Below are 22,367 nucleotides of genomic sequence, written 5' to 3'. Positions count from 1 at the left end.
AGTTGAGGAGTACTTCAAACCTTGAAGTCATCATAGACAGGTTAGAACCGAGTTGTGAGATCTTTCAGATTCCATTTCCGGCCATGATCAACGTCCACTATCCATCCCAATTAAGAAATTACAATACTGGAAAACTTGGAAAACTTTCAGTAAAAGTACTATGCATCGCCATAAACTAGCCTAGCAGCTTGAAAATACAGATGAATACTTTCATTCACAGTTCCACAATTCAGAAATGTTGATATCAGATAATCGGATATACAAGAATCGAAACATTGGAAAACTAGGCAGCGGATAATTAAGTAGTGAATGAATGTGCAAGCCTGATGATGATCAAACTCTTTCTTAAATCTTATTGCCTAACCTAACTGTAAGATCAAACAGTAATTTCGTATTGATTTTGATAACAACATGCGAGTATTTGAGTGAGGATTGATATTAGAATCTGGAGGTTTAGATATTAAGAAGAACACCATTACCGATAATGATCAGAGTAGATTAAATAAAACCATGATGCTACTGTTTGAAGAATCCTTAAAGCATTGCGCGTTCGTGAGATTAATAGGGATGAAAAGAAGCGAAGAAATGGAATTCTCAAATTGAAATCTCATGAATCGAAAATTTCTGCATTTTTTCCGTAAATAAATTCAAAATACTAACCAGAGAATCCATTGGTTGAATGCTTTGATTCTTCTTCCTGACAAAGGTAGTATGCGGGCGTTGTTCTTGTTACGGAAAACGAACGAGTTGCAGAGACGGTGAGAGCGAACCGAACAGGAAGAGACGGTGGCACGCCACCAGAGATCAATGGAGGCCACGATTTCTTCGTCAGCGGAAGTGAGAAGAAAAAGGCTGAGAGCATGCGTTTGGGGGGTTTATATACGGGTTCAACAGTGGGGCCCACTTGTTGGTTTTTGTGTAAGGAACCCAAAGAAACACTATCACGCAAGTTTTATTTTTATAAATAAATAAAATAAATAAATAAATAAATATATATAATATATATATTTTTTATTATTATTTTTTTTTGCTCATGTAAATATAAATAGGTACATTATGACTGAAAGCGAGAATAAAGCAACCAAATTTTTATGAGAAATCTTTATTAGTTAAATTTAGATTTTTTTTCCTCTAATAATTAAAAGAACAAAAAAATGAATTAAAAAAAAGATGATGATCTGGATGGATTCGAACCATCACCCTCTCAAAACCCATCCAGGAAATTGAGCGCTCTCCCATTTTTGAGCTTACAGATCAATACATAAACATATTGAATTCAAACCCACTAATAAGAAAATCTAACGGAAAGGAAAATAGTTCGACCCAAACAGTTCATATCGATGATACTTCCGTACAATTACTTACACATGATAACACATGGGTCGCTACTAATTATTTTCTTAACAAAAGAGTAATTAAAATAATTATAAATTATTTGAAGCCATGATTAATAATCAAACACTTTAATTCAGACTACAAGCACTACGCACCAAACCTGTAAAATAGTAACAAAATCTTAAAATGAAACATGAAACAGGAAAGAGATGAGGAATCTTGTAATTAACAAAGAACTAGCATGAACTACGATCAAAGATTAGATAACTGAACAAACAGGACTAGGAAAGAACCATAGTGCTACTTCATTGTTCTATGATTTCAATTGAAAATTAGAACTTAAACCATACTTTCCTACTATTACAGAACCAAACCAAGTACTACAAAGATATATAAACATATGAAAACTTATATATGAAAACTGACAAGGCAAATTCAGAAATTAAAGGTGAGCAGTTCATTAAACCTTGAATTCATCGTAAACAAGTTGGGGCCGTGTTGGGTAGTCTTCAAGAATAGAATTCCAACCACGATCAGCTCATCATGCACAGTCCATTGCCAGGTACCTTCATATTCAGCATCATCCTTCGCAAATCGTTCTATGAGAGACCAAATCCTCCAGTTCAAATTATCAACTACTAGTAAAGCTAAACTACCAATATAAATTACAGGACACCAACTAAAAAACTGGAGGAACATAAAGATCTCCACCAGAGTTCAATACATCCCCATACGGGAAGCTTGCAAATACAGATATATATTACATTCATAGTTCCACTAATGCGAAATATAAGTATATAAGTCTCTTAATAAACATAGAACATCTTGGAATGAATCGAGTTAAAACATAGAGATAAACAAGGAAGCTGAAATTAAATTGACAATGAGAATAGATGGCAAATTGCAAGCCTGGCTATAATTAAATTGACAAAGAGAACAAGCATTGAATCATGTTGCAATGTAATTAGTCGCGATTAACGGTAATAAGTAGGAACAAAGAACAACTATTGTCAATTAATATGAATAATACATGTGTTGTATACTAGAACTCTTTCATACGCTTATTAACGAACTCACCAGGAGGATCATGCTAGAGTGATCAAGATGGATAGTAAAAACACTTCCGACATATTTGAAAAAGTTTGAAAGGGTTCACAGAAATTGGTTTCTACGCCGTTCAAATCACTCCAATAAATTGGTTTCGATGATATTCAAATCACTCAAATAAATTCCTCCATAAAATCAACTTTTAGTCTATAAAAATAATGTTAAAAACAGTAAAAACAAAACAGTCATTGCCAATTGTACCAAACTAAACCAAAAATTGTTGCCATGAATTAACGAAAATAATCGAAACCCACATGTTAAGGATTGATTTAAAAAAACCAGCTGACCATTTGAAAAACACGAGACACCCTGTAAACAACTTCAATAACTACTTAAATACATGAAAAGTAATACTATTTGGATGAAGATTTGTACGTTAGGTTATGCAGATTTGTTAGTCTATTTTCCTTTTTATGATAGTTATGTGCAAGAGGAATACCTTGGCTAAAACGGCGTGAGATCCGAGACGCAGTTGATGGCGGTTGCAGATGTAGAAACGAACTGATAGAGAGAGAGAAGGGGAGGAAAACACAAGCCAGAGAGGAAGAAACCCCGGGCAAACCCCGTGCGGTCTCTCCTCAAAACCAAAACATCACTACTTTATTTTTTTTTTTCGATGACCTGCCATGCAAGCGCACCTGTCATGGCAAAGGTCGGATGACAAAGACATATCAGGATTCACCCTCCACAAATAGGAAGATGAACTCCGATTCCTTTTACATCCAAGAGCAACACTCATCCACTCCTTTCCAGCGATTTCGGTAATATATACAAAGTACAGATTCCATCGAACGGTGCGTACACTTCTCATACACCAGGCTTATGAACCGCCTCAACAGCTGCAAAGAACCACCTATTAATACGACTGCTGAAACCTGCACCGGCGAAGACACGCAGTAGCTGCTCCACAAGGGAATCAGAACGGTACAGATCCTAGATCTGACATCATCTTCGTCACACCTGCTCAGTTTAATCAGAAGGCCATCCTCCGAAACAAATTATCAACAACAAGAAGACTAAAACCTAGATCTGCAACGTAATAAACTAAAAGAGTAGGCGAAAATTAAAATCAAGACAACAGATCGAACACCGTCTTCAAGCCAAGAACGAGCAAAAAGAAAATGATCCAGATCTGAAGTCATACCTTACAGAATCGGAATCATTAGCCACAATCCGCCACCGAAAATCGTAGGAAACAATAATCAGCGAGCAAATACACGGCTTCAGAAGTCCAAAGATCCATTCTTAGCCCTCCAGAACCAGAGAACAATAAGAACACAACAGATCTAAGACCGAGAAATGGAAAAATGAAAAAGAGGACGGAACAGGAAGCCTTCTGGAACCCTCGTATGGATTAGGGAAGCAGGGAACTTCTTGACCCTTTTATGGAGAGAGGGAACGAGATGGACGGCGAGGATGAGGGAGTTGGTTGGAGAAGTGGACGGCTGAGATAGAATAACGTGGATGAATTATTATCGCTCATGGGATGGAATAAATGCGATAATTACTTTTGGCGTTTTGGGCGGTTTCGTCGTGACTTCACGGAGGAAAAGATCAAACAGAACACGGCATTTGGAATAAATAAATAAATAAAAAGTTAAGAATTTTCCAACTTTTTGACTATTGATATAGCTTATATTATACGGCATTAAAGGTCGGTTAAATATAATTTGTCACCTTCTAATTTCAAATATAGTGATAAATTTTAAATAATTTAATTCAAATTTAAAATTTTAAAAAGATAATATTACAAAATGGGGATTGACAGAAGGAAGCATATGATATATTCCGAAAGATAAGTTTATATAATTAATTTACAGTGCAGAATTAATCCCAAACTAACAAAAAAAAAGAAAAAGGGATAAACCCAAGAATTATTCTCGAAGGTTTAAGAAAAGGAACCTAATTCTAGAGAGACCCAGAACAGTCTGAACAAACTTCGATACAGAGTTGTTGGATTGGGGGACCACCCCACAGTTGGGCTAGTTGGCCCAGGTTCGAGCCCATAAGAACCATGTCCGACTGTTCATTCGGTATGGTTTAACACAGAAACTCTCCTACTAATTAATAATACTGAATCAGTGTTCTCTCAGATCCGGATGGATTCGAACCACCAACCTCTCAAATTCCTCGCAGAATTTGCAGCGCTCTACCGATTTGAGCTTACAGATCTATATGCCACAACATATAACAAATTTCACAATTATACTTCTCAACAGAAAAGAATTTACTATTAATTCAAACAGGTTACCAAATAAACAAAATTTTAATACACGTCCAAGTTACTGATTTCTAAACTGAAAAACTAGACCAAAATATGTTTAGGCAAACTTCAATAATTTAACACGATCCAACAGAATTGGAATTTGTTCACGCATTACTATCGCAAAAAATCTAGTTATAATCCGTTTAAATTGAAATGAATCTTTTGACCTACATTAATCGTGGACAGGCAATAGCTCAAAATAAAAGATTTAAGATAAAACGTCTTCTGTGAAATATGAATTTGGAAAGTAAAATGGTGTATATTTAACATTTAAGACAACTATCTGATTACAAAAAAATAATAATAATAAGTCGGCATTTAAAAAATTTACAGACAGCAAAACTAAACCATACGGCGTACAATTCTAACTGAACATTTTGAAACAGCTGCTTAAGAAAGCCAAGACATGAAAGACAATTCAATCACGGTCAACCTACACGGAAAGGAATACGTACAAACACGGAAAGGAATAGTAATGATATTCTAAAAAACATACTTCAATTAGTTAAAACAGCCAGTCGCTTTAATACTCACCGTTCTATTTTCATAAGTAAAATTTATATAGATGACCAAATAAACCCACATGATTATATAGTTTTCTTTATTCACGAACAAACACGCGAAGAGGCTCCAATAAGAAATACTTCACAGGCATAATTACAACACATAAAATGGAAAATAAAAACTAAAGAAAAATGAAAGATCGGAACACTATCTGTAGTAAATTTAAAGACACAACCAGTACTATCACAACACCTTCAGACTTGCTATAACGATGAAGGGACGAATATGACGAAGACAGAATTCAACGGACAAAAACATGGGCAAAATGGAACTTAATTTTGGAAGTTAACAGCATATGTAATTCATTATACCAGAAAGATTGTAACAGGCTTCATGTTGTAGCAGAGCTGAGGCCTATCTTGATACTGTCAAACCCACCTCGTCTTGGAGAAGTTGATTTCGTCGGACACCAATTGCAGCTGATGCATCGAACTTCTAGGAACGCCATATACATCAATATGGACCCTATCTACCAATAATCAAACAACCCAGAACTCTACCGAAGAAGTACAAAGTTCAAAGTCCCAAAAAGCAATACAGACTTGATACTAATACCCTTAAAAAACAGGTTGGTCGATGTGAACCAACAATTAAAATAATTAATAAGGGATAGAACGGTTCCAACTATCACTAGTTAAATGATATGGAAGAAAAAACTTGTCCCAATAATGACTAATAAAGCATATTAAAAAAAACGTTACGTTAAATATTCCAACAGAAGATGGAACATACGCGTCGATTGTTAATCGATAAATAGGTGAACACAGGCAAGAGTGAATGAACAATTTTAAAATTTAAATACCATTTATTACCACCTAATCATTACTTTACCTTGGCATAAAGTGATGGTAGTTTGGTGAAATTCCTCCTACTGCGAAAACTGTCATTAGAAAATCCCCAAAAAGGTTGCATTACTATTTATAAAAAAATTTGTTTCGAATCTTCCCTCGTAATTGTAGTTTTAATGCTCAAATGTAACAATAATTACCATTTTTTACGAACCTCAAATGTGAAGTCGAGTACCTTGCATGTCGGGAGTTCGATCAGGCCAAACGCTATGAACGGAGTAGTTTCTGTCGGTTGAAGTAGCAGAAACGAACGCAGAGAAAGAGAGCAAGAGGAAAACAGACCAGAGAGGGAAGAGACCCCGGGCAATCCCCGTGCGATCTCCCCTCGGAACCAAAATATACTATTTTTTTATTATGTATGACCTGCCATGCAAGCGCACCTGTCATGGCAAAGGCCGGATGACAAAGAGCTACCTGGATTCGACCTCCTCGAAAAAAGAGGTCTAATCCCGATATCTTTTACATCCACAAACACTCATCTACTTCTCGGATGCTTTCATTATTTTCATACAAGATACAGCTTCCATCGAATACTCATCGACAGCTCAGCTACATCACACTGACGAAATGGATGCCGAACTCATCTCGATCTGTATTAACCAGCAGAGCAGAAACGAACCCAAGAGATACGCCAAGTGATACTGCCTCATGCCAGCATCCAGTACCGTCAACGACTCCGTACCTGTTCGATTAAATCGAAACACTTCCGTTGCATAGAAATAAATAAAGAAAATTAACGGAATCAAGAACCAAACCCTGTATTGGCGCGTACATGACCGATGACCTCTCCCTCCCATCGTTGAAGATATGAAAATAGCACACAAGAACAAAAGAAACAACAATATAGAAGACCACGAATCCCCGTCAGAGAATAAACCGATATGAGGATAGATCAGAACGGATGTCGAACCTGCTCGAATTTTACTACATAACGACCTCGCAAACACAAATCCAACAGAGAAACCAACTGATATTGCCTCAACCAACATCTAGTACAGTCTTCAATTCCATACCTGTTCGATTAGAGCGAAACACCTTTCGTTGCATAGTGATAATAAAGAAAATTAACGGAATTAAGGACCAAACCCTGTATTGGCGCGTAGGGGAACGGTAACCTCTCCATCACGGCAACCTCTCCATCGTTGTAGACATGCAAATAGCACAGAACAACAAAAGAAACAACAATATAGAAGTCCACGATTCCCCGTCAGTACATAAACCGATAGGATAAATTAGAACAGATGTCGAACCTGCTCGAATTTAATAAACTAAAATCCGTCACCGACGACGGATTTGTCAAGATATCGAAATGAAGTTGTAGATCTACCAAGATTAACCGATCTAGCCGACACAAACCCAACAGAGACGCCTAGTATATTGCCTCAACCAACATCCAGTACCTTATGTGACTTAAACCTGCTCGATGACAGCAAAACGCCTTTCGTTGCATAGTAATAAAAAAGAAAATTAACGGAATCAAGAACCAAACCCTGAATTGCCGCGTACGGGAACGGTAACTTCTCCATCGTTGTAGACATGCAAATAGCACAGAACAGCAAAAGAAACAACAATATAGAAGTCCACGATTCCCCGTCAGTACATAAACCGATATGAGGTTAAATTAGAACGGATGTCGAACCTGGTCGAATTTAATAAACAACTAAAATCCGTCACCGAGGACCGAATCGTCAAGAGATCGAAATGAAGTTGTAGATCTACCCAGATTAACCGATCTGGCCGACACAAATCCAACAAAGACGCCTAGTATATTGCCTCAACCAACATCCAGTACCTTATGCGACTCTAAACCTGTTCGATGACAGCGAAACACCTTTCGTTGCATAGTAATAATAAAGAAAATTAACGGAATCAAGAACCAAACCCTCTATTGGCGCGTGCGTGAACGGCAATCCTTCCATCGTTGTAAACATGCTAATAGCACACGACAACAAAAGAAACAACGATACGGAAGTCCAAGAACCCCGTCAGAACATAAACCGATATGAGGATAAATTAGATCGGATGTCGAACCTGCTAGAATCTAAATAAACAACCAAAACCCGTCACCGAAGACCGAATCGCCAAGAGACCGCAATGAATTGTAGATCTACCCCAGATCTGTCGATCTACGACAACACAACAATCCAAGAATCGCATTCAGAACATGAACATGGAAGATAAGAACTCAGATCTGAAGTTGAACTCGACAGAATCAAAATAAACAATAAAACTCGGAAACCGAAGACCGAATCGCTAAGAAACCACAATCAATGTGCAGATCTACACCAGATCTATCGATCTAGGACCTCCAGAACAGCAACAGAGTAGAAGATTAGCCTAGATCTGCGAAAATAAAAATAAAAGAAAGAGGAAAAAGTAGAAATTGCAATGGAGGCAGATGGAGGAATAAGGGAGGCTATTATCCTTTTAAAGAGGATGAGGATGAAATGGACGGCTAGGATTTTGGTGGGGCTAAAACGATCTGACGGCCAATGTTAAGTTACGTGGTTGAATTGATAATCGCTAAGGCGGTGGAATAAAGACGATAAACTATTGGTTGAGAAATTGAACAGCTAATTACCTCGTTGTCAAGCAAAGGAGCTACCAAATATAACACGCTATTTGAAAAATAATATTTTATATATAATTAAATAAGAAAACTATATTTAAAATTCAATATATTTGAAAAATATTTGTGTATTTATTTTGAACCTCTTTTTAAATAAATATGCTTCCAATATTTATAAATAAAATACTAATAGACATTAATGTTATGTTTTTAGAATGTCAAAATAGTAGTTTAACCTTTTATTTTTTTTATATGGTCTAAAATTGACATTAATTTATTTTTAGTCAACCTTTTCAATATTAATCAAATTTAAATTTAAGAAATTTTAACTGATTAAGTTTTCTTCGAGTAATTTCGAGCTAAATTAAGTTTAATTGCTCGATCCATTTTAAATGATATCGGGCTAAATTAGGTTCAATCGAATGGATCAATGCTCAGATGATCGAATAATTAAATTTATTAAATTTTCATGTTCCATAAATTAATTAAAAAATCACATATATTTGATCTTAAATTCATCAAATATATATATGTCAAATGTATATGTCTAAACTATTTGAGTATATATCTTCCATATTAAAATATTGCATTTGAACTTTGTTTTCGTTAATTAGATAGTAATTAAATTTGCATTTAAAATTTGTCATAATTCTTATTTGAGATCGAACGCTTCATGTAAAGTATAAATTTGTAAGTAAAATGAGTTGTGTTTGTTGGATGATGGAAGTCGCATTGGCTAATTTAGGGAATGATCATGGGTTTATAAGTGAGGAATACTAACTCCATTGGTATAAGGCCTTTTGGGTAAGCCCAAAGCAAAGCCATGAGAGCTTACACTCAAAGTGAACAATATCATACCATTGTGGAGAGTCGTGTTCGTCTAACATGGTATCAGAGCCATGCCCTAAACTTAGTCGTGCCACTTAGTCGTGCCAATAGATTGGTAAATTCTCAAATCCTCAAATATCGAATAAAGAACTCCTAAAGAATAAGAGGTGGGCTTGGCTTGCTAAGCCCACTCCTTATTCGGCCCAATTAACTTGCTTTCTTAACCAAGCCCATCACCCAACCTACACATTTTTAGGTTGGATTTATAAAACACTGACTAATTTAGTTATATTTAAATTGACATATAAACCATCATTTTCAATAAAATTTTATTTAAAAAAAAATTATTTATCAACAGCTCATAATTATTTAATAAAAACGCAAATTAATATATAATCATCCAAAAAAAGAAACAAACTTCTTCATGGACAATACACAAAAATTATAACACTATAATGTACAACGTTGCCCGCTTCTTAATAATTGATAGTAAAGTTGTGGTTGGAATGTTATATGTTTGATTAAATTAATTTTTTATTGTATGCTATGTGTCGATGCTACGATGGTATTATAAAAAGTTTAAAATGCAATTGTGAAAAACTATTAAAAAAATCAAATGTATTTTTAAGGTAAATATAAGGTTAAGAGTTTTTTTAATTTATTTTTAAAATTTAAGGTGTTATTGAACCATTTGAAAATTATTTATTTATGAGAAAATATTTTTATAAAAAAAATACATAATTAAAATAATATAAAATATAAATTTAAAATTAAAAGTGGTTATATTTAAAACAAAAACGTAAAAAAAAAAAAAAAGAAATTATCAATTCGGCCATATTTCCCTGTTTTTTTTTTTTTTTTGGATAATTACAATATTGCCCTAATTAACTCCGAAACTTAGAGAGGGAGTTGCAAAGAAATAAGAACGAAATCTCAGAACCGAAAATGGGTTTCTCCAAAGGTCGGCAATGGCGCCCACTGATGATCCTTCTGCCGGCGACAAATTAGGGTTTGAATCAAAGACTAAAGAGCCACTGTTTTCCTTTTCAGATTTTGAACACAAGAGCTTTTGAAATTTCTGGCAATGGCGTCATCCATACTGCAATTTGATATTTGTTTTCGCTTTCGTTTTCAGTCCCATACCATACCAGTGAAAAAGACCTGGCTGATCGAAACTGGTTATCACCAACAACGAAGAAGAAAGGAAAGAAGCCGATCGATCAACGCCAAGAAGATACAGTTAAGAGAGGAACGTCGTTCCATGCCAGAGACAGAAACTCTGGCGTCGATTCGATCAGTGTGTAAAGAGAACTGTAATTGTAGTTCCATAAAAGTATTTTCGCTTGACTAATGGCGTAATGGCTGAGTGCTACAGGTTTGAATCCGGAGCTTTCCAGCAAATTCTTCCATTGTTCTTTGGCTTCCATGCGTACTCTTCTTCTCTTGCTTCCTGATTCTTCTTCAGATCCAACTACGCCAGCGATTCGACGGCCGAGTAACTGTTTCTCTAACTGGTGTCTTTCTGGAGAGTCTCGCGGCAAGTTTGGCTCTAGCGATTCGAAAATGGCGGAGTAGAATTTTAATGCGTTCTTGAAGCGATTGTAGAATTCGACTCTGTTCAAGCTCGCCTCGTACTCGCCGAGAGTCAATATTTTAGGGCTCAGCGATTTCGCTAATAAGAGAGCATTATGAACTACAGTCGGAACCTCGTCGAGGAGATTGTACAATTGAAGCATGAAATTCACGGCCAACACCTCATCCGATTGAACGCGGAAGCTCGATTCGTTTAGGTCCTCAATCGGCGTTAGAATCGGTTCGAACTCAAAATTCAGTTCCAGAAGCTTTGCAAACTCGGAGAGTCTGTTGCCAGTGGCGCACAGAGAAGCCGCCGGTGAATCTCCGAGAGATGGTGCGGGTATTCCGGAGATACGAACTTTGATAGGCTTTCCGGTGGCTCGCGTGGCTAAAGCCTGCAGAAGCGCAGCCCATTGAACGCCCTGAACGATTCCGAAGTCGACAATGTGTATTTTACTGGCTGTTTGTGTAGCTTCCAGAATCGCTTGGTTGGCCGTGAGATGTGCGAACTTCGAGTAAGGACAGGCATCGTTCAAAGCTTTGTAAGAGAGCAAGAAATCTTCGGAATTAGCGTCGCTATCAGTTGTAACCAAGCAGTTCTTCATTGCCGTCGGAGATAATCTGCTCCGAAGAGCCTCACCGAAGTGAAACGCAACTCGTTCAACAGGATCTCCATGTTCTCGTAACGATTTACTGATCCGATTAAGATTTTTTACTGCTCGGTCAGGTTCAGAGTCGCAAAGCCGCGCACAATCGAGCAAGACTTTCAGAAGCGGCGGCGAAGAGGAGTCGATTTCCGGCGCACTAGACGAACTTTCGACGACGTTATTCTTCTGCAGACTCCCCGCCATTGAATTAGCTACTTTAGCATCCTTAACTGGTGGTGGAGATGAAGGCAACGGGGGCAGAACACTATTCGTCTTGTACGAACCTTCCGGGAGAAGTTCTCGGTAGAACAGAGACGGCGGAGAGCCATTAAAGGGATCCGCACCATAGAGACCAAACTCACCATAACCATCACAACCATGCGGAAGATCGGAGCTATCCGTGGAATCTCTACCGCCGACTAAACTGTCCATCCATTCATCAGATTCAAACTCTCCACCACCACCACCACCGCCGCCAAAATTAGTGAAGAATCTAAACCCGGTGGTGGAAGGGTGCTCCAAATTCGAGAAATGAAAAGGCTGGTCGGTAGAATCAGCGGCTCCGGCGACCTGAAACGGGTCGGAGAAGGCGGAACCTGAAATCCCAAAGGTGAAAGTAGGAGAAGAAGAAGCCATTGTTGGCGAAGGATTGGAATTAGTCCAAGGAAGATGAGGAGAAAGGTGATGTTGCTGTTGGTCCTGCTGTTGTTTTTGCTTGATTACTTGTTGTGCAATTGCCATTAAATTGCCACTGTCTGCGCACATATACGCCATTAATCTGAAACAGAAACAGAAACAGAAACAAAAACAAAAAACCCTTGGCTCCCAAAACCAGAGAGAAAGGAGGGAATCACATTACCGGAAGAAGAAAGACGATGAGAGAGAAGTGGAAAGTGGGAGAAAGCAAAGCAGAGTCTCTGGACCAGAGAAGGAGAGAGAGAGAGGAGAAATAAATGAAGGGGCAGAAGGTGTGTGTGTGAGTGTGTAGCTGATTGAAGTCAGTGAAGTCCGTTGAAGCTGGCAGAGGAGGGGACCCGACTTTCCCCGTTCATAACAAATTTTTAAGAGGAGGGAGATTTTGGGTCCTTTTTGAGTCCCCAAATTTGCTTTTTACTTTTTTCCAAAAATCCAAAAATCCAAAAATCCAAAAAAACAACTATTTGGGTAATTATCCTTTCAATTTTAAATAACATTTTAGGTAAACCACGTTTGTTGGTTACAATTTCACTTGCAACCAAACAAAAGGAGAGGCTAAACGCTCAAAAGCTCACCTCAACTAGAGACGAAAAGGGTAAGGCCAAAGTGAACATTACTCTCGCTAGGTTCATCCTTAACGATCTCTCGGCCGATTCTACCTCTTTTAATTTGATTCCATCAACTTCTAGGCCTTTTAAATTGGTTTTTATTTTGAAAATTATAAGCTTACTACATTCTTTTTTTCGTTTATTTATTTTGAAAATTGGTTTTTATTAAAGAAAAAAAAAAGTGAAAAAAGAAAAAAAGAAAAATGGAGTAAAGTCCCTGTCAGGGCAAGCTGTGTGTGCGGCTGGTTACGTGGCAGTGATATGATGGCGGGCCCTCATTGGTCGATATGACAACACTAACTCATGAACGTCCACCTTCCGCTTTTTTTCACTCTCTTTTGATTATTATATTTTTTTTAAAAATTCAAACATTTACCATTATTTTCATATTTTTTATTTTGTATAATAATTTTTTTGCTTTACGAGTGTTCGTATAATCCAATAATTCAGATAATTCGAGTATACTTAATTTGTTATAAATTTTGTTATCAACTTATTTAACTGTCCTCAACTAAACTTGTAGTAACTAAGTTAGTTAAAAGATTCTCTAAACTGAATTAATTATAACTAATTTTAAAATAAATATAATTATTTTTTACCGTACAATAATTATTATTTTGAATTATTTATNTTTTTTTTTTTTTTTTTTTTTTTTTTTTTTTTTTTTTTTTTTTTTTTTTTTTTTTTTTGTGTGACTCTAAGCCTCACCACCCATTTGTAATCCTTGGATGTGAGAGTTGAAGAGATGAATGGCCTCCAACCTCACTACGGATATGGTTTCATTGGTTAAAAACTCTTTTGTTTCAAAACCAATTCTATTTCAACTTCTCTTAGCTATAGGAAGATAATTAAATCTTACCCACAACTTCGGAATTCATCTTCATTTGTAAATTTTACGGTAAAAATATGATGTACCTAGCTAAGTTTACGACACAATCCTACCAACTTTTTATTGATGATGGTATTCTCTCGTTATTTCTCATAATTTTCTTACAATATTTTTTATTTATGCTAGAGGTATTAAAGAAAGGTGATCGATAAACTTGAATATAGTTCAATCGATAGTCGTTAGTGACATCTTTTTCTTCTTCCCTTTAACGGGTCGCGAGTTCCGATCTCTATCCTTAGTTGTGAAAAAAGTTTGAAATTTTAAGTAAAAAAACAGGGGAAGAAATAGTTGTAAAGTTGGAAAGAAAAAGTTTTGGTTGGGGGAGAAGAAGAGGAAAGGGCGAAGGGGGGGTCCTTTATGGGCGGTCAATGGGCCGACTGGGCCCGATGATGGGCCCGGAAGGATGGGAAAAGGGCCAATTTGAGTGGGGGCCCGCAGGAGTGATTCTCGACAAGCAGAAATGGGACATCTCCAAAAAGCAACGGCGGAGGACACTCCCCCATAGTCGCACTTTGATGGGTTCAAAAACAAAGTGAACCCTAAATCCACGCGCTCCCACTCACTAGAGTCAACCTGCAATACAACTCGAACCATTGATCTTTTAGTTAAACACTTGTCACAATCGTACTTTTAGTGGTAGCGGACTTTCGGCACTCACTTTCCAACGACAAGCAAGAGAGAATCACTCCTGCAGGTCCTTTATGGTCGGTCAATGGGCCGACTGGGCCCGATGATGGGCCCAGAAGGATGGGAAAAGGACCAATTCGTTCTTGCATCGCCTATGGCCAAGCGACGTATGCTCGAACTTCTGGCCTCGAGATTTTCGAAAGAGACGTTATATAAGCAAACAAAAGAAAAATAAGCAAACAAAAGAAAAATAAGCAAACAAAAGAAAAATAACGGCGGCTTACCGTATATAATTGGGTAGGGACTGAGTAAGTTTAAGCATAAGCTGAAAAAATCATCGTAACAACGATCATTACCATTGAAGTTGCAACTAAGGGAGTTAGTTTAATTGCAAGATTTTGTAAGGTTGATGAAGTAATTACAAAAATGAAAAGTTTGAATAAAGAAAAAAGGCCCAATTGGTTATGATGACTGTTTGCTAAATGATTGAGTTTAGAGAGATTGGATTCCAATTAGAGCCTTAATAAACTAATCAAAATAATATTAGAAAGAATGGTTTAAAGAAAAGAAGAGCGGTTTGATTAGACAAAAAATCAAAGCAATCAACTCTTTACTTTGTTATATTTAATCTACGAAGACGACCCTACTTTCTGCTCTTTTCACTTTACCTTTTTTTTCTTTTCCCTTTCCTTTCATGTTTTTAGGGCAGAGATTGAACGAATATCAAACTTCATAGGTCGGGTTCATTTATTTTTTGTCAAAAAAAGAAAAAAATTAAGTCTTAGTAAGTAGTATACAAGTTAGTTTTCTTTACTTTCTAAGATTTTGAGTTCGAAATTCCCTATGGACGAAGCATACCAAACTTAAACTATTGTTCTAAGAAGGTTAAGAGCTTTAATGATTAAAATCACACTATTGTTCTATTAAAATCACACTATTGTTCTAAGAAGGGTAAGAGCTTTAATGATTAAAATCACATTAAAATCACTTTAAAACATGCTTTCAATCACTCATAATGATTAATTATACACATTGAAATAGGGTTTCATACCATCAAAATTACTCTCAAACATGCGTTTTATAGATATTCAACAAAGATCATCCACACAACTATAGATTATGGCAAATTGGCTCATAATCGCACTCTTAATGGCAACGGACTTGCGATTGTGCAGCACTCACTTTCCAACAACAAGTGAGCTAAGCCAATTTATTCTTACGTTGCCTACGGCCAAGCGATGCATGCTCGAGCCTCTAGCCTCAGTTTAAGAACGTTTAAGAAAACGAGGGCAAAGAGATTTTGAAAGAGACATATATGCAAGTAAGAGAGAGAGTAACAACTCACCGTATATACCAACTTTTGGTAGGGGTATATGAGTATCACACCACATCCAAACAACACACAAATTTGAGAATGCTTATACTGGAGGTGTGGTTAAACATAAAAATCTACAACTCATATGAATGAAGGGTTCTTATTAAATTAGAAGCACTAATAGTGGAAGGGTTGGTATTTCAGGTCAAATCTTCAATGGAAATGCTACAGGAAAAGCAACAAGTACTTTGTTGGAATATAGTACTACACTATAAGCCAAAGTGGGAGAAAGTGTCCCTACATAAGATCAAATAAACCACACTACAACCTTTTCTTTTCCTTCTAAATTCATCAATTCAATCAAATGAAAGTTTCCTCATCATTGTAGTAGAAGAAAAAACACGATAAACAAGACACCCCAACAACTTGGCAGAAACAGTGGTACTGAAAACTATTGGCGTTTGACATTTTGGTTGAGGCAATTATGACTAGGAATGATGATTTGGGAGGAACTAGGATCGATTGATACTTCAAAACAAACTAAGATCTTATTGGTATGCTTGCAACTATGCAGTCAACATTACTGAAAAAGTTCAAGAATAAGGAGCCAACTCGACTAGGAAAAACTCAGAAAAGTTGACCTCAAAACACTTTATTGAGTAAAAAAAATTTGAAATCTCCTACTTGAATTGGATACATGTTTGTACCTCATAACGTCCATCTCCTTTCAAAACAGTCATATCAACTGGTAGGCCATGGCAAAGAAAAGACAATATAAAAAGACAAGGCATCTAGGCCTGCAGATCGAATTTATGCTTAAGCTCAATGAAATAATTTACTTGTAAGCATAAAAACGACCGACCTGCTTAAGTTGCAGATAGTACACAACTTCAAATAATTACCATCCACATGGCTTACCTATAGTGATTTATTGCAGTCTTCTTCCATCTATTATGGTTGAATAAGTCATCAGTATACACGGGCCTTGGGAGGGATTGTTTCCATCTCATCGTCCAATGTGTTCATGTGCACTGGCCTATAGTCCAGCCTGACCTTCTCATTCTCCCAGAATCTGCAAATTCAATCATATTAATAAACATACAGCAGAAGTTAATCAATTGAAATCATGGGCGAACTAGTAATAGAGATTTATTTCTGTTAATCTAGTTGAGCCATGGGTCAATGATGGATCAGGAGTCCCAAGATGTGAAAAGGTGACTGACTAAGAATAATAAAAACGGGGCAGTTTTTTTTCTTTTCAAGTATCAGACACGAGAGTTACCCCAATGTGTGCTTCATCCAGTTCACATCATCTCTTGTCTGCATAACCAGAGTATACAAAATTACTATATTGAAGTCATAGGGAAGTGTTGAGTCACTACTAATAGAAGTAAATAAAACTAACTGTGAAATCTTCACGAGCATGTGCTCCTCTGCTCTCTTTCCTGGCTTCAGCAGAGTGCATGGTAATAGAGGCATTGATCAAAAGATTTTCCAATTCAATTGTCTCAATCAAATCAGTGTTCCTGTTCAATGAAGAAAGACCTTAAATCAACCCTTCAAAGAATTCAGTACTAACACTTGATAATTGTAATCATATTTAAAACAAATAAAGACAGAAAACACCATGATCCTATTATTACCATATTAAACTCCTGTCCTTGACCTTCACATCATGGAAACTCTCCCATGTCTTGTCAATTAATTTGCAACCTACAGAAGCAGAATGAAAACAAAAGATGAAACGAAATGAAGGCAGAGTTGTAGATTGTATAGAAGTTCAAAAATAAAATTCTCTCTTTTCGATTTGGCTACCTTCTTCCAAGGTCTCCTGAGTTCGGAAGACAGCAGCATTGTTTTGCATAATTCGTTGCATGTTCAACCGAATATTTGAGGTGGGAAGTGAACCATTTGCGTTCCTTAATTTGTCTAGCCATGCAATTGTCTTCTCACCAGCATCATTTTCCAACGGCTTTTGCTTTGCCCCTGTAAATTGCCCAAATATAATCATTCAACATTATCGATTTATTATTATTGGTTGAATCAGGTTGTGGGTTCGTCATTCATTTCCCAGTTAAAAATAAATAAATAAGCATCTTGCCTGGTTTACTGATCTCTGCTACCCTATTTGCACAAGCTCGTCCAAAGACAACAATGTCCAAAAGGGAATTTGCACCAAGCCTATTTGCACCGTGAACCGAGGCACAAGCTGCCTCCCCAGCCGCCATCAATCCTGGAATTACAGCATCTGGATCATTGCCCTTGATTGTAACTACCTGATAAACAACAAATTTACAAATGACGTTAGAGAAGGCAGAAAAAAGAGAGGACATTTTGAATTCTACAGAAACATTAGAGGGCGAATCTACATGGCTATTTTTTTAACTCCCAAATTTTTTACTCTCAAACATTTTATGAGAGGATACTCAGTTAGAAAAAATGAATATAATAAGAGTTACATTTTCATGCATACCTCTCCATGATGATTAGTTGGAATTCCACCCATATTATAATGCACTGTAGGTAACACTGGAATGGGCTCTTTGGTAACATCAACGCCAGCAAAAATGGCAGCAGTTTCTGAGATACCCGGAAGTCTCTCCTTCAGTACCTCAGGGGGTAAGTGATTTAAATGAAGATAGATGTGGTCCTTCAGTGGTCCTGTTAAGAGTTATCCATTCAGTAACCAAAGAAAGATAGTAAATAGGGAAAAAGAACAAATTAGTATACTCCCTAACAGTTATTTTGTTCAGATGCCCTTATCAACATAACCGCGCCTTATTAGCTGGGAGAAAGTACATGGATGCATCTATTTAATACTATAAGGGATAAAAGCTTCATACCTACACCACGACCCTCCCGAATTTCCATCGTCATGGATCTTGAGACAACGTCCCTTGATGCAAGATCCTTTGCTGTTGGGGCATATCGTTCCATAAAGCGCTCACCTTCACTGTTCCTAAGAATGCCTCCTTCACCACGAGATCCTAATTTTTTACAGAACAAAAGAATTTCATTTAAATTAGTATTACGTCCACGTAGAGTGAGGGGGAAAACCGAATAGGAAAATTATAATTCAAATTTCCGGTTCAGACCTTCAGTAATAAGGCATCCAGCACCATATATTCCTGTTGGATGAAACTGCACAAACTCCAAATCCTGTGCAAGAAAGGGAAAGAAAAGGTCCAAAAAGAGAATGAGAAATTATCCAAAACCTTCCACCACCATACTAGAAAAGGAAAAAAATATGAACCTCAAGTGGAAGCCCAGCACGTGCAACCATGGCATTTCCATCTCCAGTACAGGTATGAGCAGAGGTTGCAGAGAAATATGCTCTGCCATAACCCTGAAAAAGCAGAGAGTTATATTAATTTATCAGTTCATACATTGTGATAACAATCATCATGGCATACAGTACCCCAGTAGCTAAAATTGTTGATGCAGCTTGGAACCGATGTAGTGTACCATCCTCTGTATTTAATGCTATCACTCCCTGGCAGCTACCTGAAATGCCAATATCAGTGGTAAGGGTGACCATCAAACATGGGTGGAAAGATCTATAATATTACGTAAAATTCCAGGAAAGTGGAGTTTATATACCATCACTATTCATTAAAAGATCCAAAGCAAAATATTCCACAAAAAATTGTGTGTTATGCTTCATAGCCTGGCCATAGAGAGTATGCAATAAAGCATGCCCCGTTCGGTCAGCAGCACATGCACAACGATATGCCTGTCCACCTACAAAGACGACAATGTAAAAAGTAAAAAATTGAAGACATGAGAATCTCAATGTTAAAGGGGAGACCAACATGGAAATGAGAACATATAATATGAATTATTACCCTTTCCAAAGTCGAGGCTCTGACCACCAAATGCACGTTGATATATTTTTCCCTCTTCAGTACGAGAAAATGGAAGTCCATAATTCTCAAGCTCAATAACTGCTTTTGGTGCTTCTCTACACATGTATTGAATGGCATCCTGATCACCTAGAAAATGAAAACCATACAGGTCAAGGATTTGAATGTACAAATATTGTAAGTCTATAATGTTTATATAGAATAGATTTGTTTTTGCACACCTACAAGTTCTAAATCATTAAGGATCAGCAAATATACGCAAGGTAAGCACATAAAAGTGCACCATATAAACAAATTTTGCTACTAGCTTTGTATTGGCAAGTAAGAAGCCACGAGCATTTTGATGTGTGTTTGTGTGCTTATTTCTAAGCACAATGTCAGCATCGCATTGCATGACAATATTTTTGAATTATCCAAAGTTCTAAATATATACCTAGCCAATCGCTCCCCTTGACAGTGTCGTACATGTGCCACCTCCAATCATCCTCAGTCATGTTCCCCAGTGCAGCATTAATACCTCCCTATAAACCAATAGAACAATTCATTAAGCAATATGTTCAAGTCAAAGAAAATCTAATTCAATAAACCAATAGAACAATCCATTAAGCAATACCTCATACATTAAGCAATATGTTAGGTATTGCTTCAATAAATCTACTTCATTAAGCAATACCTCCAACCAGTTCTAAATATGCTAGCCAATCTAGCATCGCATTGCTAGATTCTTTGTTTCTCTCTAGTAGTGTCTAGGCCTTTTTATTATTTGTTAGGCAACTTAAAAGTAAAGAAAGTGGTCCCTTCCTGCTAAATGGACAGAATTTGGGTTGAAAACAAGAACTCTTGGATCTCTCCTTGATTTTATTGGAAGAAAGGTTTACAAGAGGCCTTAGATCCGCCATAAACGTTTGATAGCCAGAAAAAAATAAAGAAAGAATAAAATCATCCGCCAAAGACTGGTTGAAGAGAAAATAGAAAGAACTTTCAATCACTTCTTTATACGTGAAGGAATTGTTGCGAAGGATGAGAGTGCCTTCCACTGAGCCTTTTGCATCCATAAAAAACACTGTTATTGGATTTAGAACCCCAAAGAGACTTACAGTAAGTTTTTCAACTTCGTTGAAATTAGTTTCTCATAAAATGACAGAATTTGGGTTAGTTTAGAGAATGAGCCTTTGACTACAGATCTTTTCTATCAGAATTCGAGTCTCAGAAATAAGACACTTTAACCTAAATTTGAAGACAAAAGAGAATTGACGCCATATGGTAAGTTACCAATTTGTGAGACATCACAGACAGCATTACCATAAGTCCGAATACCCCGTACCTGAGCTGCAACAGTGTGAGATCGAGTTGGGAAAAGCTTAGTAATGCAGGCAGTATTAAATCCATGTTCTGACAATCCTATAGCAGCTCGAAGCCCTGCACCACCGGCTCCTACCACAACCGCATCGTATGTGTGATCAACCACAGTATATGACGAGCGACCTGCCGTCTGCCATCAGCCAGAGAAGAAATAATTAAATATTAATAAAGACCTATTAGCAGTCACCATCTTTATGAGAAGTTTTACACAAATACTGGAGCCCTAGGAAAGAAATTTGAGGGAGCTAGCTACGATCAGCACAATCAATGGGACCAATGCAAAACAGAATTTCATTTCATTCTCTCATGCAAGCAATTAGCCAAATCAACACAAGATTAAAATACACAGATCACTAACAATCCAGGAAGNAAAAAAAAAAAAAAAAAAAAAAAAAAAAAAAAAAAAAAAAAAAAAAAAAAAAGAAACAACGAGAGAATAATAAATCATAGTCTGTTTATCCATTCCACACGCCATCCTCGATAAAAGGAAAAAGAAGATGATAAACCGCGAGAAACAGGAAAACATACTAAAATCAAAGATCCAGACAAAAGTCGAAGCTCATATTCAATAACCAAGACATATGAAGGAAGGTCATACCGAATCGGAGAAGAATCTAGAAAAGTGAGATCTGAGGTGATCATTAGGCGACGATTTCCTAGAAAAGGAAGAAGAAGAAGCGCGAAGGCCACGAGAAACACAGCGCCACATCTTGCTTCAGCACCTCCGTCCAATCCTTTGCAATCGCCTGAGTGAAAGAAATGGAAGAAAAGACGGCGGTTCCCCCGCTCTTGAAGCTCGCTGGAGGCCGGAAAGTGGGGGTTTGGAATGGGGTTTGTTTTTCCAGGGAACGAGTCTCAGGTTATTGGCGAATGTGAGAGAACAAACTGCGCTACTTATCACTAATAATGCCTCCGTGTAAGCCCGAAATTAATAACCAATTTAATTTAGTAATTCAAATATTAATTTGGATAATTGTTGATTATTTATAGATATTAAATAAATAAAATTAATAAAAGTATCTCAAATTTTTTAAAAAATTCAATAATACTCTTAAATTCGTAAGGATATTAATTAAAATTAAAAGGATTATTTTAGAAATTCAAATAATAATAATTATTATTATTTATAAATCGTAGAAATTTTGAGATAAATTTAAATAAAGTTATTGTAGTGATAAACCCACCAGTTGTTTTAACGCTAAAGCATGGCATTATAAGTGGTAGATTCGATATTAACGCGTCGCGGAGCGAGTGAAACTACGTGGCAT

General features: G+C 36.8%; 3 protein-coding genes and 1 long non-coding RNA gene across 10 annotated transcripts in view; all 4 read right to left on the bottom strand.

Annotated features, from left to right (window-relative positions):
* Positions 1 to 936, bottom strand: part of LOC111810697 (phosphatidylinositol transfer protein 3-like) — a 7,868-nt gene extending 6,932 nt beyond the window's left edge. Inside the window, exons 1-2 of one of the 2 annotated variants that reach the window (XM_023697450.1) lie at positions 661 to 936; positions 21 to 97 (exon numbers count right to left, since the gene is read on the bottom strand). The gene's annotated coding sequence lies outside the window, so the exon portion shown is untranslated. Of the gene's footprint in view, positions 1 to 20; positions 565 to 660 lie in introns of those variants that run through there. The other variant, XM_023697452.1, reaches the window with a different exon arrangement.
* A 624-nt stretch (positions 937 to 1,560) lies between these two features.
* On the bottom strand, positions 1,561 to 8,530 carry LOC111810047. 6 transcript variants are annotated; one of them, XR_002817358.1, is made up of 4 exons: positions 6,275 to 8,530; positions 5,584 to 6,152; positions 3,587 to 4,613; positions 1,561 to 3,402 (listed from the first exon to the last, which is right to left on the bottom strand). It is a non-coding gene; the product is annotated as an uncharacterized LOC111810047 (long non-coding RNA). The 6 variants fall into 6 exon arrangements; XR_002817359.1 differs by having other exon boundaries at positions 6,296 to 8,530; XR_002817361.1 differs by having other exon boundaries at positions 1,576 to 1,973; positions 2,882 to 3,402; positions 5,584 to 8,530.
* Positions 8,531 to 10,380: 1,850 nt separating this feature from the next.
* On the bottom strand, positions 10,381 to 12,804 carry LOC111809695 (SCARECROW-LIKE protein 7-like). Its single transcript, XM_023696077.1, has one exon. It carries the CDS (start codon positions 12,511 to 12,513, stop codon positions 10,738 to 10,740), a length of 1,776 nt encoding a protein of 591 aa, XP_023551845.1. The 5' UTR covers positions 12,514 to 12,804; the 3' UTR covers positions 10,381 to 10,737.
* Positions 12,805 to 16,499: 3,695 nt separating this feature from the next.
* On the bottom strand, positions 16,500 to 21,991 carry LOC111810124 (succinate dehydrogenase [ubiquinone] flavoprotein subunit 1, mitochondrial). Its single transcript, XM_023696707.1, has 16 exons — positions 21,698 to 21,991; positions 21,062 to 21,229; positions 20,171 to 20,258; positions 19,720 to 19,866; positions 19,475 to 19,615; positions 19,293 to 19,378; positions 19,128 to 19,220; positions 18,970 to 19,033; positions 18,718 to 18,861; positions 18,348 to 18,535; positions 17,976 to 18,150; positions 17,690 to 17,860; positions 17,518 to 17,587; positions 17,280 to 17,400; positions 17,157 to 17,194; positions 16,500 to 16,946 (listed from the first exon to the last, which is right to left on the bottom strand). Exons 1-16 carry the CDS (start codon positions 21,806 to 21,808, stop codon positions 16,844 to 16,846), a joined length of 1,908 nt encoding a protein of 635 aa, XP_023552475.1. The 5' UTR covers positions 21,809 to 21,991; the 3' UTR covers positions 16,500 to 16,843.
* Between the last annotated feature and the right edge of the window lie 376 nt (positions 21,992 to 22,367).

The sequence above is a fragment of the Cucurbita pepo genome, chromosome LG14 (genome assembly GCF_002806865.2).
Source record: "Cucurbita pepo subsp. pepo cultivar mu-cu-16 chromosome LG14, ASM280686v2, whole genome shotgun sequence".
Classification (NCBI taxonomy): Eukaryota; Viridiplantae; Streptophyta; class Magnoliopsida; order Cucurbitales; family Cucurbitaceae; genus Cucurbita; species Cucurbita pepo.
The sequence above is the reverse complement of the archived record's forward strand: the minus strand, read 5'-3'. Positions and strand labels throughout refer to the sequence as shown.